Source organism: Garra rufa, chromosome 22, assembly GCF_049309525.1.
Source record: "Garra rufa chromosome 22, GarRuf1.0, whole genome shotgun sequence".
Taxonomy (NCBI): Eukaryota; Metazoa; Chordata; class Actinopteri; order Cypriniformes; family Cyprinidae; genus Garra; species Garra rufa.
In genome coordinates, this window is record NC_133382.1 from 3,704,116 (window position 1) to 3,727,036 (window position 22,921).

The window sequence follows — 22,921 nt, forward strand, 5'->3', positions numbered from 1 at the left end:
TAAAATAAAATGTCATCATTGAAACTAGCTAAAATAATTTATTTTATTTTATTTTAACAATTATTTTATTTTGTTTTAATTACAGTTGCAGTTTTTGGTAATTTTGTTGTGTGTTTTTTAATTTTTGGTAGCTTAATTATTATTATTATTATTATTATTATTATCATTATTGTATATGTCTATATTGTTTTGCCATTTTTAGTTTTTTTCCAATTTTAGTAAATAAAAATGCAATTTTAACTATTATTTTATTTCAAATAATGAATTCTTTATACATTAGTACAAATTAAAAATGAATATATTATGTTTATAAATTAATACATTTATATTCATCAGGGGACATTCTCAATAATAAATGAGTACATTAAAATATATAAATTAATATAAATAAAAAAAATCTCACCTTAGCCATCTAGTGTGGATTGTTTTAGGAATCTGACACAAACTTGTAGGCTTTGCAAATAAGCTTTTTTTTTTAGGAAAACAGGCAATTTAAATATATGGATAAGTGAAATGAAAAACTAAAATATGACTGCTTTGGGAGCAAGAAGCATTATAAGTGTACCTCAGGAGGAAAAAATGTATTGAAATCATATCAAACAGTTTGATATGAATCCTCTAAATAATACAAGTCTGAATAAAGGCTGCATGCAATAATAGTTATGCACTGAAAACATTTCAAAATACAACCTTGAGACAAACAGTGACTGTATTGTGGTCTATTGATAAACTGTGTTACTTTGGAGAAAAGCATTTGGCAGATGCATGAACGTGAATGAAAAATCCAAAACATTCATAAAGGAGTCTGATACCTTACTGTCTTCATGGTACACAAAGATATTCCTGGTGCTGTTGTCCCTCAGATAGGTGATCTGCAGGCCGCAGGGGTTTCCTATTTTAGCCGGCTGGAAAGTAGCATTTAGGGTTTCAATCCTCATTGTGGCCTTTGGTTCTTTCGCCTGAAAGATAAAAGAAATATCTGAGCTATAGACTCTGAGAACTAACCAAAAAGTCCCTAGAGTCACATTGCAGTTTTATGGTGCCGCTGGACTGGGTTTGTTTGGGGTAAGCACAACTTACTGTAATGTGTGTATATGTGTGTGTTTGTTCTCATGTATGTGAATGTGTGTGTGTGTGTGTGTGTGTGTGTGTGTGTGTGTGTGTGTGTGTGTGTGTGTGTGTGTGTGTGTGTGTGTGTGTGTGTGTGTGTGTGTGTGTGTGTGTGTGTGTGCGTGTGTGTGTGTGTTTGTTCTCATGTATGTGAATGTGTGTGTGTGTGTGTGTGTGTGAGTGTGATTCTTACACTGCAAATAAATGCTTTTCTAACTTGGATTGTTTTATTTGTTTCCAGCCAAAATATCTAAAAATTCTTAGTCAAAATTAAGTGAGTTTTTGCTTTGAACCAGCTAAATAATCTGTCAATAGGGTAAGCAAAAAAATCTTATTTTAAACAGAAAACAAGATTATTTTGCTTACCCCATTGGCAGATTATTTTGCTTGTTTTAAGCAAAAATGCACTTATTTTTGACTTGTTTTTACTGAAAACAAAAAAATAATTTTTATGTCTAGAAAATCCTTCTTGATTTAAGAATTTTTAGCTATTTTGGGTGGAAACAAGACAATAAGTCTTTCTTTGGTATCATTAGTTACATTCTCAATGATAAAAGAATAAAACCAAATCTTAAAATAAATGTATATTATTTTAATAAAAAGATTTTAAAAAATCTTACTATTCAAATACTTTTGACTGGTAGTGTATATAAAGGGTTCAACTTTTTTTTTTTACTTGTTTTAACTGTATATAACATTGCAAAAAATGCTTTTCTTTGATTTTTTGTCTTGTTTCCAGCCAAAATATCTAAAAAAAATTAAAAGTAAAAATTATTGCCTTGTTTTTAGAAAAAAAAGAAGTTTGTGCATACATACAGTTTATAAATTAATCATTCTATTTAATAAATTAGTATAAATTAAAAATGTTTATAAATGTTTCAAAATTGATAAACTTATATTGATCAGGGGACATTCTCAATGATAAATGAGTACATTAAAATGTTAAAATAATTTTTAAATGCATATGAATGCATATAAATAAAAAATATATATGAACATAATTATAAAAAAATAATTTTAATTAAGACATTAATTAATTAATTAAGACAATTTATTGAATCTCTTTCTCTACATATCTATGTGTGTGTGTGAATATATATATATATTACTACTTTGTGTGTGTGTGTGTGTGTGTGTGTGTGTGTGTGTGTGTATAGCATATATAGTTTTTTATCAACTTACTTAATGAAATAAAAATGAAAAAATGCCTTGGTAACTACCTAAATTAGATTTTTTTATTTATTTTTTTAGCTAACAATAATGATTTTCTGGGTTTTAGTTAACGATAATAACCCAGTTATATACAAAATATGTGACCCTGGACCACAAAACCAGTCTTAAGTCACTGGGGTATATTTGTAGCAAAAGCCAAAAATACATGGTATGGGTCAAAATTATTGATTTTTCTTTTATGCCAAAAATCATTAGGAAATTAAAATAAAGATCATGTTCCATGAAGATTTTTTGTAAAATTCCTACTATAGATATATCAAAATGTAATTTTTGATTAGTAATATGCATTGTTAAGAACTTAATTTGGACAACTTTAAAGGTGATTTTCTCAGTATTTTGATTTTTTGCACCCTCAGATTCCAGATTTTCAAATAGATGTATCTCAGCCAAATATTGTCCTATCCTAACAAACCATACATCAATAGAAAGCTTATTTATTGAGATGTATACATCTCAGTTTTGTAAAATTTAACCTTATGACTGGTTTTGTGGTCACATATTTGGTAACACTTTAGATTAAGGAACGCTATTAAATAGCATGCATATTACTAGTATCTTGGCTGTTTATTAGACCTTATAAAGCACATATTAATGCCTTAACTAGTAATAAGCAGCAAATTAGGAGTTTACTGAGACAAAACTCTTAGTTAATAGTGAATCAAATCTAAAGTGCTACTGAACATACCATATGTGACCCTGGACCACAAAACCAGTCATAAGGTTAAATTTTACAAAACTGAGATGTATACATCATATGAATACTCAATAAATAAGCTTTCTATTGATGTATGGTTTGTTAGGATAGGACAATATTTGGCCGAGATACATCTATTTGAAAATCTGGAATCTGAGGGTGCAAAAAAATCTAAATACTGAGAAAATCACCTTTAAAGTTGTCCAAATTAGGTTCTTAACAATGCATATAACTAATCAAAAATTACATTTTGATATATTTACAGTAGTAGAATCATCATGGAACATGATCTTTACTTAATTTCCTAATGATTTTTGGCATAAAAGAAAAATCTAAAATTTTGACCCATGCAATGTATTTTTGGCTATTGCTACAAATATACCCCAGCGACTTAAGACTGGTTTTGTGGTCCAGGGTCACATATACTCTACATAAAACCAGCATAAATTCCTCATTTCGATGTGTCTGCATGCATGTTTGTGTGTCCGTGAGAGAGAGAAGTATAGACTGACGTCCTGCTTGTTGAAGTACTTCAGCGCTCCTTCTCGCTCAGACAGAATGAACTTGCGACTGAGGAACTGTCCGTTGTCTCGACCACGTTTCCATAGAAACCCCTCTCTGTAGCCTAAACACAGCGAGAGCGAGAGAAGAGAGAAAAAGAAAGCATGAGGAGGAGCTTTTTCCACCTAACAACTTTTATAGCGCCTATGAATATCTACATCCTTAAAATATTTTAGTAAAAGAGGAAGTTGTAGCGTACTACACAGTACACGAGCAACGTCACAACGGAAACAGAGAAAGAAATAAAGCCTTCTTAAAGATTTTTATAGCTTTTAAAAAGTCTCTTATGCTCATCAAAGTTCCATTTAATTGATCAAAAATACTGAAATATTATTGCAATTCAAAATAACAGTTTTTTGATTGAATGTACTTTAAAATATTATTTATTTCTGTGATGTAAAGCTGAATTTTCATCAGCTATTACTCCAGTCTTCAGTCACATGATTCTTTAAGAGATCATTTTAATATACTGATTTTTTACTTTTATTATCAATATTGGAAACAGTTGTGGTGCTTAATATTTTTTTTATCCTGTGATACTTTTTCAGGATTATTTGATGAATAAAAAGTTAGAAAGTACAGCATTTATTCAAAATCTTTTCCAACAATATAAGTCTTTACTGTCACTTTTTTATAAAGTAGCACATTTTTCAGGTTTCTTTGATGAATAGAAAGTTCAGAATAACAGCATTTATCTGAAATAGAAATCTTTTGTAAGATTATGAATACCTTTATCACCACTTTTGATCAATTTAAAGCATCCTTGATAAATAGAAGAATTACTTCTATAATTTCTTTCCCTCCAAAAACTGTTGACAACATGTCTCTAGCATTATTTCCATGTTGCTAGCATGTTTTTGCATAATTAGCATGTTTATAATGTAATTAGAATGTTGTTAACCTTTTATTAGCATGATTAGCATGTAGTTAGCATGTTTAGTGTGGTGTTAGCATGTTTATACCACAATTAGCATATAGTTAGCCTGTTACTAGCACGATTAACATGTTAACCTGTTGCTAGGATGTTGTTAACATGATTGTAGCTTGATTAGTATGCTGCTAGCATGATTAACGTTTAGTTAGCATGTTGCTAATCATGTTTGTAAGATGTCATTAACACATTTCTAGCATGATCAGTATGAAGTTAGCATGTTACTAGCATGTTGCTAGCATGTTTTTGCATAATCAGCATGTTTCTAGCATTTTTCTAATGTAATTAGAATGTTGTTAACCTTTTATTAGCATGATTAGCATATAGTTAGCATGTTTAATGTGTTGTTAGCATGTTTATACCACAATTAACATATAGTTAGCCTGTTGCTAGCATGCATAACATATTGTTAACCTGTGCTAGGATGTTGTGTTAATATGATTAGCATGTTGTTAGCATCTTTGCTGCTTGATTAACATGCTGCTAGCATGATTAGCGTGTAGTTAGCATGTTGCCTAGAAACTCGCAGCTTTGCATTTCCACCGGTCTTAGCACACGATATAACTACAGAAGAGTCAAGTTTTAAATACAACAAATATGGAAACTCGTTGGTGTCACGATGTAGGCAGGAACACACGAACAACGACGTAGTAAAAGACGAATATTTAATAAATCCAACGGAATACAAGCAGACACAGGAACAGCAGGTTAAGACATCCATATAACATCAAAGACCGACAAGAGTACAGGGGAAAACACACACCTTAAATACACAGACTGATTACACATCCAGGTGGAGACAATGAAGGAGGAACCAAACACACACTGAACTGCGGGGGAGAATGGGAGAAACCAACATGAAAGTCCGGGGATGTGACATTACCTCCCCCTCCCGGAAGGCGTGTCCTCACGCCGACAAACAGGAAACAACAAACAGTCTTAGGAGGGGGTTTCGGCGGAGGACGGACTCCCGGGAGGAGGGCACAAGATGGAGTCCAGGGTGGTGACGGAGGGAGGAGCCAAGGATGTGACAGGAATGGGCTGGAGCAGGAGGAGCCAGGTGGGACCCAGAACGCAGCCAAGATGTATTCCCACGGTGGAGCCGATGGAGGGAGGAGCCATGGTGGAGGAAGGGCTGACGACTCCAAGGGGCCGACCGACGGAGGCGGAGCAGGTGGTGGGAGAGCCCGAGGCGGAGACGGAAAGCCGATGATCTTGGGTGACACCGCGGATCCGGAGGGCCAAGGTGGAACCCAATGCTCTGGCGACCAAGGCGGAGATGGAGATCCGGAGATCCGCGGCGGAGCCGGAGCGACAGAGGACCGAGGCTGTGCCCGCGGGAGGGAGGAGGTCCACAGAGCCGGTGGGACGGCGCAACGAGGCACAGCCGGAGGAGTAGAATCCAGAGGCGAAGGTGGGGCGACGACTGACCAGGGCGGAGCCGGAGGGACGATGGTGCCCGGTGGATCTGGTGGATCGACGGGCGACGGCGGAGACGAGGGAGCAGAGAGCCGGGGTGGAGCCGCAGGGTCGGAGGGCCGAGGCGGAGTCCAGGACTCTGAGGCTGGAGGCGATGGTGAGGGATCATCCAGCCATGACACCGATGGAGACTGGCAGACCCGCGGCGAACCCACCGCACAGATGGTGGACTGAGGGTGAGCAAGGGGACAGACAGTCGACAACGGGGATTCAGGAAGGCTGGGCGGAACCAGCGGAGAATCAGGACTAGGCAGAAGAGGGAGGGTGGGTGGGAAGTCCAGGCAGATAGGTATTTCCATGACACAGTCATCACTTTCTTTCCCACACGCAGCCTATATTTAACTCTCCTGTGGTTAAATAAAACAAAATAAAACAAGACAGTGTTACATGTAGCCTTGTTCTCCTTTGTTTTGCACTGTTTGTCATTTGGTTTCTCCCTCTGTCTTCCCCCATCTGTTTGTGATCATTTGGTTTAGTCCTTGTTTAATCGTTATCTGTATCACCTGTGTGTACTGATTAGTTTGCCTTTGTAAGTCTGTCTTTGAGTTCTGTCCTTTGTCCGGTCATTAACGTTTACCTGTGTGTGTGGATGTCTCCTGTTCGTTTCAAGAAGTTGATTAAAGTGATTATTGTGGAAATCCTGTTCTTCAACCAACACGTCACATAACAGAATGACCGGACCCAAAGTAAGTGCTGAGGAACGGCTATGGGGTTTGCGGCAGGGTGGTCGGGAGTTGGTGAGGTATGTGGCTGAATTTACTGAGCTGTACCACCTGTTGAGCTGGCCCGACGCGTCAATCAGTGTTGTATTTCTGTTGGGGCTGGACAAGGATGTAATCTGTAGCGATCTGTCCGTTCACGATCTTTCGTTTGTAGATTTTGTCAACGTCATTCTTTATTTGAACGGCTCTAACTTTGAGCTTTCAGAAATGGATCCTTGTCCAGTCCCCTCAGATGCACGTTGTGTCGCGCCAGCTCATCTAAAGCCGGTGTTCACCACATGCCTCATCAACGGCTCAGACCACCTGCCACGCCCCGAGCGCCCTGTCACTATCCAAAGCTCCGTGGCCTCCCTCAGCACAGTACCGCTGGCTGCCGCCACGCCGGTGTCTACACCTAAGATGGCCGCCGCCACGCCAGCACCTAAACCCAAAAAGGCTGCAACACCCAAATCTGCACGCAAGACGGCGACAAAGCCCAAGTCTGCACGCGAGATGAACTCTGTTCCTGTTTTACCGGCCGGGATGGCCGCTGTTCCTGATTTCCCGGCCAAGATGGCCACAGTTCCTGATTTCCCGGTCAAGATGGCCACAGTTCCTGATTTCCCGGCCGAAATGGCCTCTGTTCCTGTTTTCCAGGCCAAGATGACCACAGTTCCTGATTTCCCGGCCAAGATGGCCACTATTCCTGATTTCCCGGTCAAGATGGCCGCAGTTCCTGATTTCCCGGCCGAGATGGCCGCAGTTCCTGATTTCCCGGTCAAGATGGCCGCAGTTCCTGATTTCCCGGTCAAGATGGCCACAGTTCCTGATTTCCCTGTCAAGATGGCCGATGTTCCTGAGTTCCAGGCCAAGATGGCCACTGTTCCTGATGTCCCGGCCAAGATGGCCGCCGTTACTGATTTCCCTGCCAAGATGGTCGACGTTCCTGATTTCCCGGCCAAGTTGGCCTTCGTTTCTGAGTTCCCGGCCGAAGAGGATGTGGTGGACCTGATGGATATGGCACTTCCTGTGGAGTTTGCAGCCCCTATCCTCTCACCAAAGCGTCCTCCGGTGACCGCTCACCCAGAGCTAGCTCCTTCAGTGTCTCTGCTGGAGACGCCCAGCACTCCTGAATCCCCGCTGGGGTCGTCCAGCCGTGAAGAGCCCGCTCCTCCAGAGTGCCGTCCAGAGTCTCAGCTGATCCAACCCAGCCTTCCAGAGCCTCCGCTGGTTGCGACCAGCCTTCCAGAGCCTCCGCTGGTCCAGCCCAGCCTTCCAGAGCCTCCGCTGGTCCAGCCCAGCCTTCCAGAGCGTCCTCCGGGGTCCGCTCCTCCAGAGCTCCCTCCAGAGCTGCCTCCAGAGCCCACTCTGCCAGAGGGTCCTTTAAAGCCCCGGAACTTCCCAAAGAAAATTTTGGGGGGGGGGCTACATACCCCTAGCCAACGTGGCCGGGCCGAGGACTGAGGCCAAGGCCACGGGGGCTGCCCAGCCATGGCTCCTTGAACTGTCTGCTCGGCCATGGCTTCCTGACCCGCCATGGCCTTATGAACTGTCTGCTCGGCCATGGCTTCCTGAATCACCATGGCCACGTGAACTGTATATCAGGCCATGGCCTCCTGATCCACCAAGGCCTCCAGAACTGTCTCCCCGGCCATGGTCTCCTGATCCGCCATGGCTCCCTGATCCGCCCTGGAGGCTCTCCCTGCCTAGACTATCCTGGTCCCGTATCAGCCTCCAGGGCGCCCGCCCTCCCTCCCCTGTTGTATCGTCACGGCGCGGGACGCGCCTACCGGGAGGGGGGGGGGGGGGTAATGTTACATGTAGCCTTGTTCTCCTTTGTTTTGCACTGTTTGTCATTTGGTTTCTCCCTCTGTCTTCCCCCGTCTGTTTGTGATCATTTGGTTTAGTCCTTGTTTAATCGTTATCTGTATCACCTGTGTGTACTGATTAGTTTGCCTTTATAAGTCTGTCTTTGAGTTCTGTCCTTTGTCCGGTCATTAACGTTTACCTGTGTGTGTGGGTGTCTCCTGTTCGTTTCAAGAAGTTGATTAAAGTGATTATTGTGGAAATCCTGTTCTCTGTCTCGTCTAACCAACACGTCACGTAACAGACAGAGCCTCACCTCGTCGGTTTTACTTTAATTTATACAATACAATATGCAAATGTAACATGAATCGCCATAACCATTCATAAACACTCTAATTTGTATAATAATAACAACATAACCGCTCCATTGCAGAGCCTTTTAAAAAACTTCAACGGCTCTGCTCCATCGTTACTTCTAACTAGTGACGCGGTGCGCAATGACAGTTGGGTGATTTTCCCCGTCCACTTCCTGTGAAGTGAAGTACCGGTGTTCCTGTTAGTGATGGGATTTATGGCTCTTTGAGGGGATCCGGATCTTGGCGATCCGTTCCTTTCAAAGAGCCGTTTAAATATTTAGTCAGTTTTAAGAAGCCAGCTTGGGGGCATCTCAGTTTATCCTGGAGATAATCACTGGGAGGAATGCTGAGGTGAGATTTGTAGTAAAATAATTAAAACTCAGATATCACACACCAATATCTGAGTTTGAATTATTCTGAAATACTGATTATTTCCTCATTTGTCATGTGTGGACTATATTCCATAGGGTTGCACAACATCCCTCTGCTTAGACAGTGACATCACTATTTTGGATTTACCTTTAGTACAAAGTGTGTGTATGTGTAAAGCTACGTTGACTTATGTTATTCATACAATACCTACTCACAAATAAACATCAAAAACAAAGCCGGCTGCAATGAATTTCTGTGCAAAACGGCTTTTACTACAACCACTTCCACACAAGAACATTTTGATAGAAAACAAAAAATATTTAAAGTTTTAAATATATACTGTATATATATATATGTATATAACTGTTCTGTCTCGCGGAGGAGCTATTTGTGTGCATCTGTGTGAAATACGCATAGGAAAAAAAGAACGACAGAAAGAACGGCTCCCCCCCAGGCGCGACTCGGCTCCCATCGTTCATGTTTATGAGCCGTTCAAAAGAATCAAAAGAATATTAAAATTGAAAACCAAGTGTCTCCCCTTCAGCTGTTTGTTATCTCTCATTATCCACTTTCTCACCTGCTTCTCATGCCGTTTAATTATTCTCCCCCTATTTATTCTCCTCTTCCTGTCTGTTCAGTGTCAGTCCGTTTGATCTAGTCCTGTCTTGTCTACTGTGTCTAACCGAACGCTTCTCTGCTATTCTTTGGTGTTTTGTTTTTCGACTTGCTTACAGATCCCGCTGGCGTTCACTCTCCTCTGCTTCCTGAGAGCAGCCCCACTCTTCGTGCAGTCATTCTTCAGCGTGTATCTCGGAGATTGCCTTTGCTCTACGCTCTCACCGTGCGATTGCGCAACGCCGGGTCGAGCTGTTTTCCCCGTGCTTCTCCATCTATGAGTTTCCTTGCGCTGGTTTGAGATCGTCCTCCGAGGATTTCCCTATCTGATTTCAACGCCGGATCGAGCGCCTCTCCCGTTGTGGGTTTGAACTGTTTTGTTTTTTTTATTTTTGTTTAAGGATCTGCGCTACTCTCTTTTTGGACTGCTTTTTCCCTGATTTAGTCTGCCTTCCTGCCTTGTTTTTTTATTTTATTTTTTTTGCTTTTGCATTTTTCCCCAGCCATCTTAAGGCAGTTACCGGGGAGGTTATTTTTGTTGTTTCAGACCATCTTCCTTTTTTCAAATAAAGATCATTTTTGCCCCACTATTGAGTCTCCTTGTCCACCATGACACACACATTGATAAAATGAACTTTGAAAGCATCTAAATGCAATAAAACTATCTGATGACTCATGCAGCACTAGAGGTTGCTCTCAAGCTAGAAGGTTTAATGCTTACGGTGGTGTTTTAAAGTCCCTAAGCTCTAGTAATAGCAATACTTGCCTTAGTGTGCACTAATGAGGAGCCGATCTCTATCTGTGTCTCTGTTTTCTCGTCCTCCAGCACTATTCTGGTACACTGCTGCTCATGAATCATTCACTCTGCATTACCTCATCAATCGATAACCACATGACCATCAATAACACTATTGACCAGCGGAGGAGCACACCACACACTCACAAGTGTTCACTGAAGGACTTCTTCATCTGTCTTTCTGTCTGGAGCTGCGAGTCGGACAGTAACGACACGCAACGAAACGCTTCTGCATTAATTAAAACAGGAAGCTGCAGGAGACGAGGGGAAAGGACAGCGAGAGAGAAGAGAATAGAAGAGCGAGTGTGTTGGAGATGAGAGATATGGAGATTATGAGAGAGCCCTTTGATTCTTTATAAAGCACTTCTTCTGCTGGAGACGTCTGGAGTCTGTGGCTCGATCTGTTCTCCGTGATAATATGCACAACTTTTGTAGAAATGACTTCAAGGATGCACTGAATTGATCAAAAGTGACAGTGAAGACAGTTATAATGTTACGGTAGATTTCTATTTCAAATAATTCTTTTGAACGTTCTATTCATCAAAGAATCCTGAAAAATAAAACGCACTACTTGTCAAAAGTTTTTGAACAGTAAGATTTTTAATGCTTTTAAAGAAAAACGTCTTCTGCTCACTAGGCCTGCATTTATTTGATCCAAAGTACAGCAAAAACAGAACAATCCTGAAATATTTTTACTAACTAAAACAACTCTTTTCTATTTGAATATATTTTAAAATGTAATTTATTTCTGTGATCAAAGATTAATTTTTTGCATCATTACTCCAGTCTTCAGTGTCACATGATCCTTCAGAAATCATAAAGCATTTATTATGATTATGTTGAAAACAGCTGAGTATATTTTTTCAGGTTTCTTTGATGAATAGAAAGTTCAGAAGAACAGCATTTATCTGAAATAGAAATAGTTTGTATCATTATAAATGTCTTTATCATCACTTTTGATCAATTTAAAGCATCCTTGATAAATAAAAGTATTACTTTTTATAATTAAACAAAAATGTTGACCTTTCTAACATAATTAGAATGTTGCTAGCATTTTGTTAGCATGATTAGCATGTAGTTAGCAATGGTGTTAACCTGTTGCTAGGATGTTGTTAACATGATTAGCATGTTGTTAGCATGTTTGTAGCTTGATTAGCATGCTGCTAGCAAGGTTAATGTGTAGTTAGCATGTTGCTAATCATGCTTCTAGCATGTCCTTACCACATTTCTAGCATGATAAGTATGAAGTTAGCAAGTTACTAAAATGACTCTAACATGATTAATATGTTACTAACATGTTGTTAGCATGATTATTAAGTTATTAACATGTTTCCAGCATGCTTCTAGCATGATTAGCAAGTTACTAGTATGATTAGCATGTTACTAGCATGCTGTTAACATGATTAACAAGTTACTAGCATGTTATTAACATGATTAGCAAGTTACTACCTTGTTGTTAGCAGTATTAGCATGTGACTAGCATGTTTCTAGTATGATTAGCAAGTTACTAGCATGATTCTAGCATGATTAACATGTTACTAACATGTTAGGATGAAGTTACTAGCATGACATTAGCATGATAAGCAAGTTACTAGCATAATTTTAGCTTGATTAGTATGTTACTACCATGTTACCAGCTTTTTTCTAGTATGGTTAATATGTTTCTAGCACGATTAGCATATTAATAGCATGATTAACAAGTTGCTAACACGTTATTAGCATGATTAACAAATTACTAACATGATTCTAGCATGATTACCATGTTACTACCATGTTGCTAGCATGGTTAGCATGTTCCTAGCATGCTTATCAAGTTACTAGCATGTCATTAGCATTATTAGCAAGTTACTAGCATGATTCTAGAATGATTAGCATCTTACTAACGTGTCAGGATGATTAACAAGTTACTAGCATGTTTCTAGCATGATTAGCATATTAACATGATTAATAAGTTACTACCATGTTACTAGCATGTTTCAGTACGATTAAAACATTACTAGCACAATTAGCAAGTTACCCCTGCTGAAAAAAAAAACAGCTAATACCAGCCTAGGCTGGTTGGCTGGTCTTAGCTGGTTTAAGCTGGAAGTAGCTGGTTTTAGCTGGTCTCCCAGCCTGGCCAAGCTGGAAAAGTGGGCCATTTGCTGGTTTTTTGCTGGCCATTTGCTGGTTTATGCTGGCCATTTGCTGGTTTATGCTGGTCCTAAACCAGCAAAGGACCAGCATTAACCAGCTAAAACCAACATTAACCAGCTAAAACCAGCATCCCAGCACTAAAACATACCTAACCAGCATATGCTGTTTTTTTTCAGCAGGGTTAGCATGTTACTAGCAAGTTACCAGCGTGTTTAGCATGATTAGCAAGTGACTAGCGTGATTGTTGTGGCTAGGCTTGGCTATGAGACAGATAGATTGAGTGGTTAACATATTTCTTTACAACTATTAATAATTATAACAAATACTAAGAGGATGAAGAAATGAAGTGGGGAAGAGTGGGAAGGTGGAAACAGAATGTCTCCAGCACTGAATACAGTCCTGCAAAAATACCAATGCCCACGCCGTGGCCTCCAAACAATACACTTCAGCATTCAGATCTGCCGGGATCCAGCACACTATTAGATTGAAAATGGCCACACTCTGCGACTAATGCTATTTACTGGACACCCACTGCAAAAAATACATTACAAACACAAATGACTTCAGTGTGACTTCAGCTCATCTCACGCAGTGCAGCGAATTTCATGCAGTGCAGCACAGAACACAGATGCATGCATGTTTGTGTGTGTATGTGCGCTAGTGTGTTAAAGATGAGATCACTGTCAGCCAATGAGACTGTATGACTGTAAGCCATGAAACTAGATATTCTGAGTGGTGATGAAACTGACTCGCCCAGTTAGATGCAGTACCTCTGAGACAAAATTCAGAAGGTCAAGTGCACACAGTCAGGAGCAAATAAACATCTAGAGATGTGGCTGAAATGAGAGAACGAGACTGACCTCATACTGCTATAAACCCACAAAAACAAAAGCTAGCAGCATGAAGAGTTACAATGCACAACAAAGAAACCACCCAGTGTGTTTGGATGTGCTGCTCTCACCTGCTGAATACGGCTCTTGTTTCTCAATGTGTATAAACTCCTGTCTCTCGTACTTGGCTCTGATCCACTGCTCCCTCAAAATCCTGCCGAGGAAAAATACAACAATTTATTAGTCAATATTTGGAACAGTTTACACAAAAATTCCTCAGAGCATTCCATCACTTGCTCACCAATGGATCCTCTGCAGTGAATGGGTGCCGTCAGAAATAGCTGATAAAAACTTTACAATAATCCACATGTAATCCACACCACTCCAGTCCATCAGTTAACATCTTCAAAAGCCAAAAACTGCATGTTCGTAAGAAACAAATCCATCTTTAAGATTTTTTAAACTAAAATACAGGTCCTTAAATTATAACGCTTCCTTCAGTGAAGTGGTTTTGTATGAATCAGGAGAGAAATCTGCACAGATCAAGCAACGTTTACCACTCTAAACAAATATGTGGATGGATTTTGATGTGAGAGACAACAGAAGATGGACTTTTTGGCTAGAGGAAGCGGTATTATGGATTATGGACATTTTAGACATTAAAAACAACTTAATGATGGATTTGTTTCTTACAAACACACAGCTTTTGTCTTCTCAAGATGTTAACTGATGGACTGGAGTGGTGTGGATTACTTGTGATGTTTTTATCAGCTGTTTGGACTCTCATTCTGACGGCACCCATTCACTCCAGAGTAGGGCTGGACGATAAATCGAACGATATTGTGAGGCGCGTTTAGTCAATGAAGCCGGTACTTTGATTAGTAGTAAATCTCCATCACGTGCGTTCCGCTGAAATCACGCTCAAAATCAAATGCGAATCGAATGTGATTTTGAGCGTGATTTGGCGTAGCTTGTCAGAGATTTACGTCTCTGTGTATTAATTGCAGCTCCAGCGGAACCTGAGCGGAACGCACGTGATGGAGATTAACTACTAATCAAAGTACCGGCTTCCTTGACTAAATGCGCCTCACAATATCGTTCGATTTATCGTCCAGCCCTACTCCAGAGCATCCATTGTTGAGCAAGTGATGCAATGATACATTTCTCAAAAGAATTAAAACATTTAAAATGAACTGTTATTCTGGCAGCAACAGGTGTAATAGCAATTTAGAATATATATTATATACACTTTGTTTTTAACAATTGTACTGCCTTAATGGTTTGATGTTTTCTACTGTGATATGGCCCAAGACCAGTTGTTCACTGAAGCTAAGCAGGGCTGAGCCTGGTCAGTACCTGGATGGGAGACCTCCTGGGAAAACTAGATTGCTGTTGGAAGAGGTGTTAGTGAGGCTAGAACGGGCTGCTCATCCTGTGGTCTATGTGGTTCCTAATCACGGCCGTAACCAGCTATGAGGTCATTTTTTTATATTCAAAAATAAAATGTCAAGCTCTCTGAATGATTATTTGTACGTTTAAACCACCTCATATCACATGAGTGTTTGCAATTCATGTTGCTGCGAGAAGCTAGCGCAGTGAACGGGGCTTGAGAGCGCGGGTGCAGCCTCCGTTTGTTGCCAGATCCACCTATTATACGTGTTTTTAAACTCGTTTTTCCAATTTAGTGTGACACTTTGGGACGTTTATAAAGTGGAAAGTTGAACGTTAGTGTTAGTGATATATTAATCTTATTTACAAAACACAAGCTTTGAACTTATTTCGGATATCTTTTTCTTTCTTTTTGTAATTGCTTGTTTTTCGTAGCAATATCTGGCAACATTGTACATTCATAAAAAAAGGTTATAGACAATCTGTAATTTAACTTAACAGGAAGATACCACAATCGGTAAGACAAACGCAGTGATCATCGTTAATATCTGAAAGAAATGTATAACACTATCAAAAACAATAGCATATCTGTTTGTTACAGAATGAAATAGGCTGCTATGCCAAATAACGTTAGCGTTACTAGCCAGCAGGAAGACGTCTCATGCTCTTTAGTTAACCTTAAGTCATCAAAAAACATTAATTAAAGCAGTGTTTCTCAACTGGTCGCGGAGTCAAAGAAACAACAAACGTAATTCTGTTTCGTGCGTGAAAGCGTTTGACTCTTCTATCAGTACCTGAGAAAAACGTTTTTTCCTCATTCAGTATCTACGGTCAAATGAGATGTTATCAAGTTTTTTATGTCAGTGTCATTATTCTAACGCTATTTTTATAACTTGTTATAAAATAAAAATTCCCTCACCTAAAAAGAAAACGAACTTTCCATGTAAAACATTATACTGAATAAAAAATCTTTCACAATCATCTACATATCTGTCTATTTTGAAGTTTATACGGTGGCCGAGAGAGGCCAACGCGCTGCAAACTTAAGAAAACACATGCAAACAGAAAAAACGACAACAAATTAAGAAAACATCTTCATCAGTTTGACAACACAGGCGCTGCAAATCCTCGCAACGCGAACACAAATACGGAAACGCGCTGCAAATTCTCACAACACAACCAAACTCAGAAACGCGCTGCGAACACTCGAAGGCGCTGCAAACTAACAAACGCGCTGCATATAGCTCGGTCCACAACGGAAATGTTTCAGGGGGACCTCAAAAAGTGACGAACTCATCTGGGATCTGATTATTACCTGATTGCGTTGCGAGGATTTGCAGCGCCTGTGTTGTCAAACTGAAGAAGATGTTTTCTTAATTTGTTGTCGTTTTTGCCGTAAGTTTAGGCTATATGTAGTGCATTTGTGGGTGTTATTATAGCACAATTCTTAACACCTTACTTCGGACCTCACTAATTTTCAAACCCTGGTTACGGCCTTGGTCCTAATGCCCCAGTATAGTAACGGGGACACTATACTGTAAAAAGCACCGTCTTTCGGATGAGACGTTAAACCGAGGTTCTGACTCTCTGTGGTCACAAAAAATCCCATGGCACTTCTCGTAAAAGAGTAGGGGTGTAACCTCGGTGTCCTGGCCAAATTCCCTCCACTGGCCCTAGTCAATCATGGCCTCCTAATAATGCCCTTTCATTAAATTGGCTATATCACTCTCTCCTCTCCACCTGTAGCTGGTGTGTGGTGGATGCGCTATATAAATGCATCATTCATTCATTCATTCATTCATTCATTCTACTGTTTAATAAAAAATAATCTGCAAATAAACAATCATCAACCTGTTCCGAAATCTTGACCTGAAACAAATAATTTGTGATACATGCTCAGAAGTCCCGATCTAAACCAAATGATTCACAAACCTGCACCAATGTCCCGATCTGAATCAAATGATTTGCGGTAAAAGAATCTGAATCAAATGATTCACAAACATGCACCAAAGTCCCAACCTGAATGAAATGATTCGCAGTAAAAGAATCTAGTGCTGGGCGATATGGCCAAAAAATAAAATCCCAGATTTTTTCACAAAAATCCGATTTACAATTTAAATCATTTTTTTTTACCCCCTAGTTTTAACCCGTAGTTTTTGCTAAAATAAGCAAAATACGTTTTTTTTTTTTTTTTTTTATTGATGAATTTTGCGTGCAAAGATATGTGCTTATTGAAAAAAATTAAACACTGTTTTTCAGCTAAACTGCCTTTTAATATTTCAAGTAGCTCTTCAGGAATATTGCTATTTTCAAGGTTTTTCCAGGCCTTAAATTAACAAAAAAAAAGTCAAATTCAAGCATTTCAAGCACATTAACCTCCTTGTACAAACCCAGTTTTCAGGGAAAAATATTTTTGACTAAATTATTCCTTAAAAATGGGCATGCACAGTAAAAGAGAAAATGCAGTCTTTGTTGATCTTTTGTTGGTCTAAACAAAAGCATTAAAGCCTTTATGTTTCTTCTTATTTTGTTTAACATATTTTTTAACCACACTGAGCCTAAAATCAACACTCACCACCCATTTTACTTCTGTAAAATGACATATTTCTAAAATTGCAAAAGATCACACAATTATTTCAAACAGCGAGAGAGTAAAAGAAATTACAAGGTAATTGTGACTTTGCTTCTTTCAGTTGTGTCTTGTGTATGTTTCACGACTGTAACGTCATAATTTCACATTTCTTTCACCCAGTTGTGACTAAATTGTTTATAATTATCACAATGCCACTCTACTCTGAGGCAAAACCAGGTTCATACACTAAAAAAATGTTGCAGGGTTTACTAAGAAACAAGAATATACTGAATTAAATGTAAAAGACTGAAATATTTTCTTGTAAATCAAACAAATATTATTTGAGTATGTTGAGGAATCAAGGATCCCAAGTAACATCCTTTAAATTGATCATTAAAATGGCCATATTTAGCATTTTAATATGTTGTTTTTCATAAAAATGTGAACACGTGAACAGAATATTTTGACCAAAGTGCCACTCATCATGAAACGCAACCTACAAACAGGAAGGAAGTAAAAGTCTACATCACTGGACCACATTCTCGAGCCATGTGAGAAAACAGTCCCTCAGATGGCCTGTGTGTGACAGCTCAAAAAACCCCACAATGCTGCTGCTGATGATGATGTCAGAGTGACCACAAGAAAGCAAACGCCACCAAAGCCTTAAAGCTACAAGACTGTAAGTGCACTCAGCAGGGAACAGGAAGAAACAAGCCTGGAATAGCAAGTGTGTTGTACAGTATTGAGTTTATTATCATGATGTTTGTCTGAGTCCTACCTGCAGTCTGTGTGGGAGGGCCGGTGATAAAACGGAGGAACTTGCTGTTCATACTTGGCCTTCGCTGCTTCATTCCCCATAGATGTGATGAACTACAGGAATAGAATGCATCGCATGGTTTATAGGCACGATCTTAAACAAATAGCTAATACTTTACTATATGTGACCCTGGACCACAAAACCAGTCTCAAGTCGCTGGGGTATATTTGTAGCAATAGCCAAAAATACATTGCATGGGTCAAAATTTTTGATTTTTCTTTTATGCCAAAAATCATTAGGAAATTAAGTAAAGATCATGTTCCATGAAGATTTTTTGTAAAATTCTTACTGTAAATATATCAAAATGTAATTTTTGATTTGTAAAATGCATTGTTAAGAACTTAATTTGGACAACTTTAAAGGTGATTTTCTCAGTATTTTGATTTTTTTGCACCCTCAGATTCCTGATTTTCAAATAGATGTATCTCGGTCAAATATTGTTCTATCCTAACAAACTATGCATCAATAGAAAGCTTATTTATTGAGCTTTCATATGATGTATAAATCTCAGTTTTGTAAAATTTTACCTTATGACTGGTTTTGTGGTCCATGGTCACATATATGTTAACATTAAAACAGTGAGCAATACTTATGCAGCATTTATTAAAAGAGTCGTTCAGACAAAAATGAAAAGTTGCTGAAAATGCCATCATACTCAGGCCATCCCAGATGAAGATGAGTTTATTTCTTATCAGATTTGGAGAAATGTAGCATGCAATCACTTTCTCACAAATGGATCATTTGCAGTGAATGGGTGCCGTCAGAATGAGAGTCCAAACAGCTGATCAAAGCATCACAAGTAATCCACACTTCATTACTTAATCAATTCACTACAACATCTTGAGAAAACAAAAGCTGTGTTCAAATGACAAATCCATTATTAAGACGTTTTTAATGTTTAAAATAAGTCCATAATCTATAATAACGCTTCTTTCATTGAAAAAAACACATCAAAATCCAGCCACATATTTGTTAGGAGCTGTTTTGGACTGTTTTAGCTTATAAACGGTGCTTGATCAGTGCAGATTTCCCTCCTGATTCAGACCAGACCACTTTTTTGGAGGAAGCATTATTATGGATTATGGACTTGTATTTTTGTTAAAAACATCTTAATGATGGATTTATTTCTGACAAACACGCAGCCTTTGGCTTTTCAAGATGTTAACTGATGGACTGGAGTGGTGTGGATTATTTGTGATGTTTTTATTCGCTCTTTAGACTCTCATTCTGACGGCACCCATTCACTAATCCATAATAACGCTTCCTCCAGTGAAAAGGTCACATCAAAATCGAGCCATATATTTGTTTAGAGCTGTTTTGGCTTGTAAACGGTTTTTGATCAGTGCAGATTTCTCTCCTGATTCAGACCAGAGCACTTTTTTGGAGGAAGCGTTATTATGGAAAATCGACTTGTATTTTAGTTAAAACCGTCTCAATGATGGATTTGTTTCATATACACACGCAGCTTTTGTCTTCTCAAGACATTAACTGATGGACTGGAGTGGTGTGGATTACTTGTGGATTATTGTGATGTTTTTATCAGCTGTTTTGGACTCTCATTCTGACGGCACCCATTCACTAATCCATAATAACACTTCCTCTAGTGAAAAAGTCACATCAAAATCCAACCACATATTTGTTTAGAGCTGTTTTGGACTGTTTTGACTTGTAAACGGTGTTTGATCAGTGCAGATTTCTCTCCTGATTCAGACCAAACCACTTTTTGGAGGAAGCATTATTATGGATTATGGATTATGGTATTTTAGTTAAAAACATCTTAATGATGGATTTGTTTCTGACAAACACGCAGCCTATGGCTTTTCAAGACATTAACTGATGAACTGGAGTGGTGTGGATTACTTGTGGATTATTGTGATGTTTTTATCCGCTGTTCAGATTCTCATTCTGACGGCACCCATTCACTAATCCATAATAACACTTCCTCCAGTGAAAACGTCACATCAAAATCCAACCACATATTTGTTAAGAGCTGTTTTGGCTTGTAAACGGTGTTTGATCAGTGCAGATTTCTCTCCTGATTCAGACCAGACCACTTTTTGGAGGAAGCATTATTATGGATTATGGATTATGGTATTTTAGTTAAAAACATCTTAATGATAGATTTGTTCCTGACAAACACGCAGCCTATGGCTTTTCAAGACATTAACTGATGGACTGGAGTGGTGTGGATTACTTGTGGATTATTGTGATGTTTTTATCCGCTGTTTAGACTCTCATTCTGACGGCACCCATTCACTAATCCATAATAACACTTCCTCCAGTGAAAAAGTTACATCAAAATCCAACCACATATTTGTTAAGAGCTGTTTTGGACTGTTTTGGCTTGTAAATTGTGTTTGATCTGTGCAGATTTCTCTCCTGATTCAGACCAGACCACTTTTTTTCACTGGAGGAAGTGTTATTATGGATAATGGACTCGTATTTTAATTCTTTAACATCTTGATGGATTTGTTTCTTACAAACATGCAGCTTTTGGCTTCTCAAGATGTTACCTGATGGACTGGAGTGGATTACTTTTGGATAATTGTGATGTTTTTATCAGCTGTTTGGACTCTCATTCTGATGGCACCCATTCACTACAGAGGATTCATTGGTGAGCAAGTGATGCAATGCTACATTTCTCCAAATATGATGAAGAAACAAACTCATCTACATTTTCAGCTATTTTTTTTCATTTTTGGTGAACTATTCCTTTAATTTTATCTAATGTTAATCTCAAAAACGTACTAATATATTTAAAAAGCTGCATCCATTAACATTAATGCGCTGAACTAATAAAAAAACATTTTAATTAAATAACATTAAAAAGATTAACAAATGCTTTAAAAAGACTGTTTATTGTTAGTTCACAGTAATTATATCAAAACAGACCTTGGTGTATATATTAATAAATTTGATTTCGGAAAGATTACGTGTTCTTAAGAAAATCTATGTGTTGCTTTTTTTAAATACTATAAATCCCAATGTAACATATAGTTGTAAGTTTGTGTTTTTCAATGTAATTGTATCAGATTTTTTGCATGTTAAAGTCTGATGTGAGCATATTCAGAATCGTTGTAATAGGCAGTTTTTAATTTAATGCTTCATTTACTCGTGCACCTCTTCATTATTTAACGGTTTGATGGCTCCGTCCATCACGTCTCTGTTCAGATTATCACAAACATCAGCTCCCTTTAGATTCTCAGGCTCATGTTGAGCCCTAATGGTTTGCATCCTCAATCTTTTAAGCAGGCAAAGAGCCAATCAATCTCTGTAGTTCCTGAGATTACTGCAGATTTGGATGGTATTCAGGAGATCAGAAAGAGCTGGTTTGTGCAGTACATCCAGGCCCGGAGCAGTAAACAGCCTTCAGCCTCAAAAAAAACTTGTCTGTGACTCACCTCGATTTCTTTATCTTCAAAAGTGTCCTGCAGCACAGACTTCACCTGGTTGAGGCTTTCGATGCTTCTGTGGATGAGCGAACATCCCTGACACACGAACACACCCAGTCTCACAGACACCCAATCTGGCTCTGAGGAAGAAAGAAGGAAAGAGGAAGATATTGAAATATTTGAGGCTCAGTAACTGCATCCCAATTTGCATACTCAGATGAAGTATGAATTTGCTGGTGAAGGGAGTGAAGCTTACACTTTTAAGTGTGTTGCAAAAGCTATTTTAAGATTTGTGCATTTGAATTGCATTCCAAATTTCCATCCATTTGGATTACACAGTATAAACATAAGCTAGTATTATTTTTGAAGCTGAAAGCTCCACATTGCATTGATTATGATTGCATGAAAAAGAGTGGCGTGCTGTTTGTGTTGACATATCTGTAAAATTATATTAGGTTGTTTCTCACACGTTTCGCAACACTTTCAAAGTGAAATGTCCAGTGAGTGGCCCTAAAAGCACATTCAGTTTCATCTAAAATAGACAAACTTGAATCTGACAGTGTTTTATTACATTGGTTGATGTATACACAGCCACTCAAAAGTTTGGGATCAGTAAGATTTTTAATAGTTTTTAAAGACGTTTCTTGTACTCATCAAGGCTGCATGTATTTGATTAAAAATACGGAAAAAACTGTAATATTGTGAAATATTATTTAAATTTAAAATAACTGTTTTCTATGTGAATATATTTTAAAATGTAATTTGTTCCTGTGATAAAAAGCTTAATTTTCAGCATCATTACTCCAGTCTTCAGTGTCACATGATTCTTCATCAACCTGTGATATGTTTTTCAGGATTCTTTGGTCAATAAAAGGTAAAAAATAAGAAATAAAAATACACTTCTGTTCAAAAGTTTGGGGTCAGTACATTTTTATTCTTTCTTTTCTTAAAAGAAATTAATACTTTTTATTCACAAAGGATGTGTTCAATTAATAAAAAGTGATAGCATAGATTTACATTGTTAGAAAATATTTATATTTTGAACAAATGCTGTTCTTTTTAACTTCAAAAGAATCCGGAGAAAATAATCACAGGTTCCAAAAAAAATTTTGGCAGCAAAACCGTTTCCAA

At 38.5% G+C, this 22,921-nt stretch overlaps 1 protein-coding gene across 1 annotated transcript in view; it reads right to left on the reverse strand.

The window, feature by feature from the left end:
- LOC141297863 (arf-GAP with dual PH domain-containing protein 1) overlaps window positions 1-22,921 on the reverse strand; it is a 47,613-nt gene that overhangs the window by 13,188 nt on the left and 11,504 nt on the right. Inside the window, exons 2-6 of the mRNA XM_073828327.1 lie at window positions 21,800-21,930; window positions 18,360-18,451; window positions 13,752-13,834; window positions 3,550-3,662; window positions 813-959 (exon numbers count right to left, since the gene is read on the reverse strand). Of these exons, the coding sequence (XP_073684428.1) occupies window positions 813-959; window positions 3,550-3,662; window positions 13,752-13,834; window positions 18,360-18,451; window positions 21,800-21,930 (566 nt within the window). The remainder of the gene's footprint in view (window positions 1-812; window positions 960-3,549; window positions 3,663-13,751; window positions 13,835-18,359; window positions 18,452-21,799; window positions 21,931-22,921) is intronic.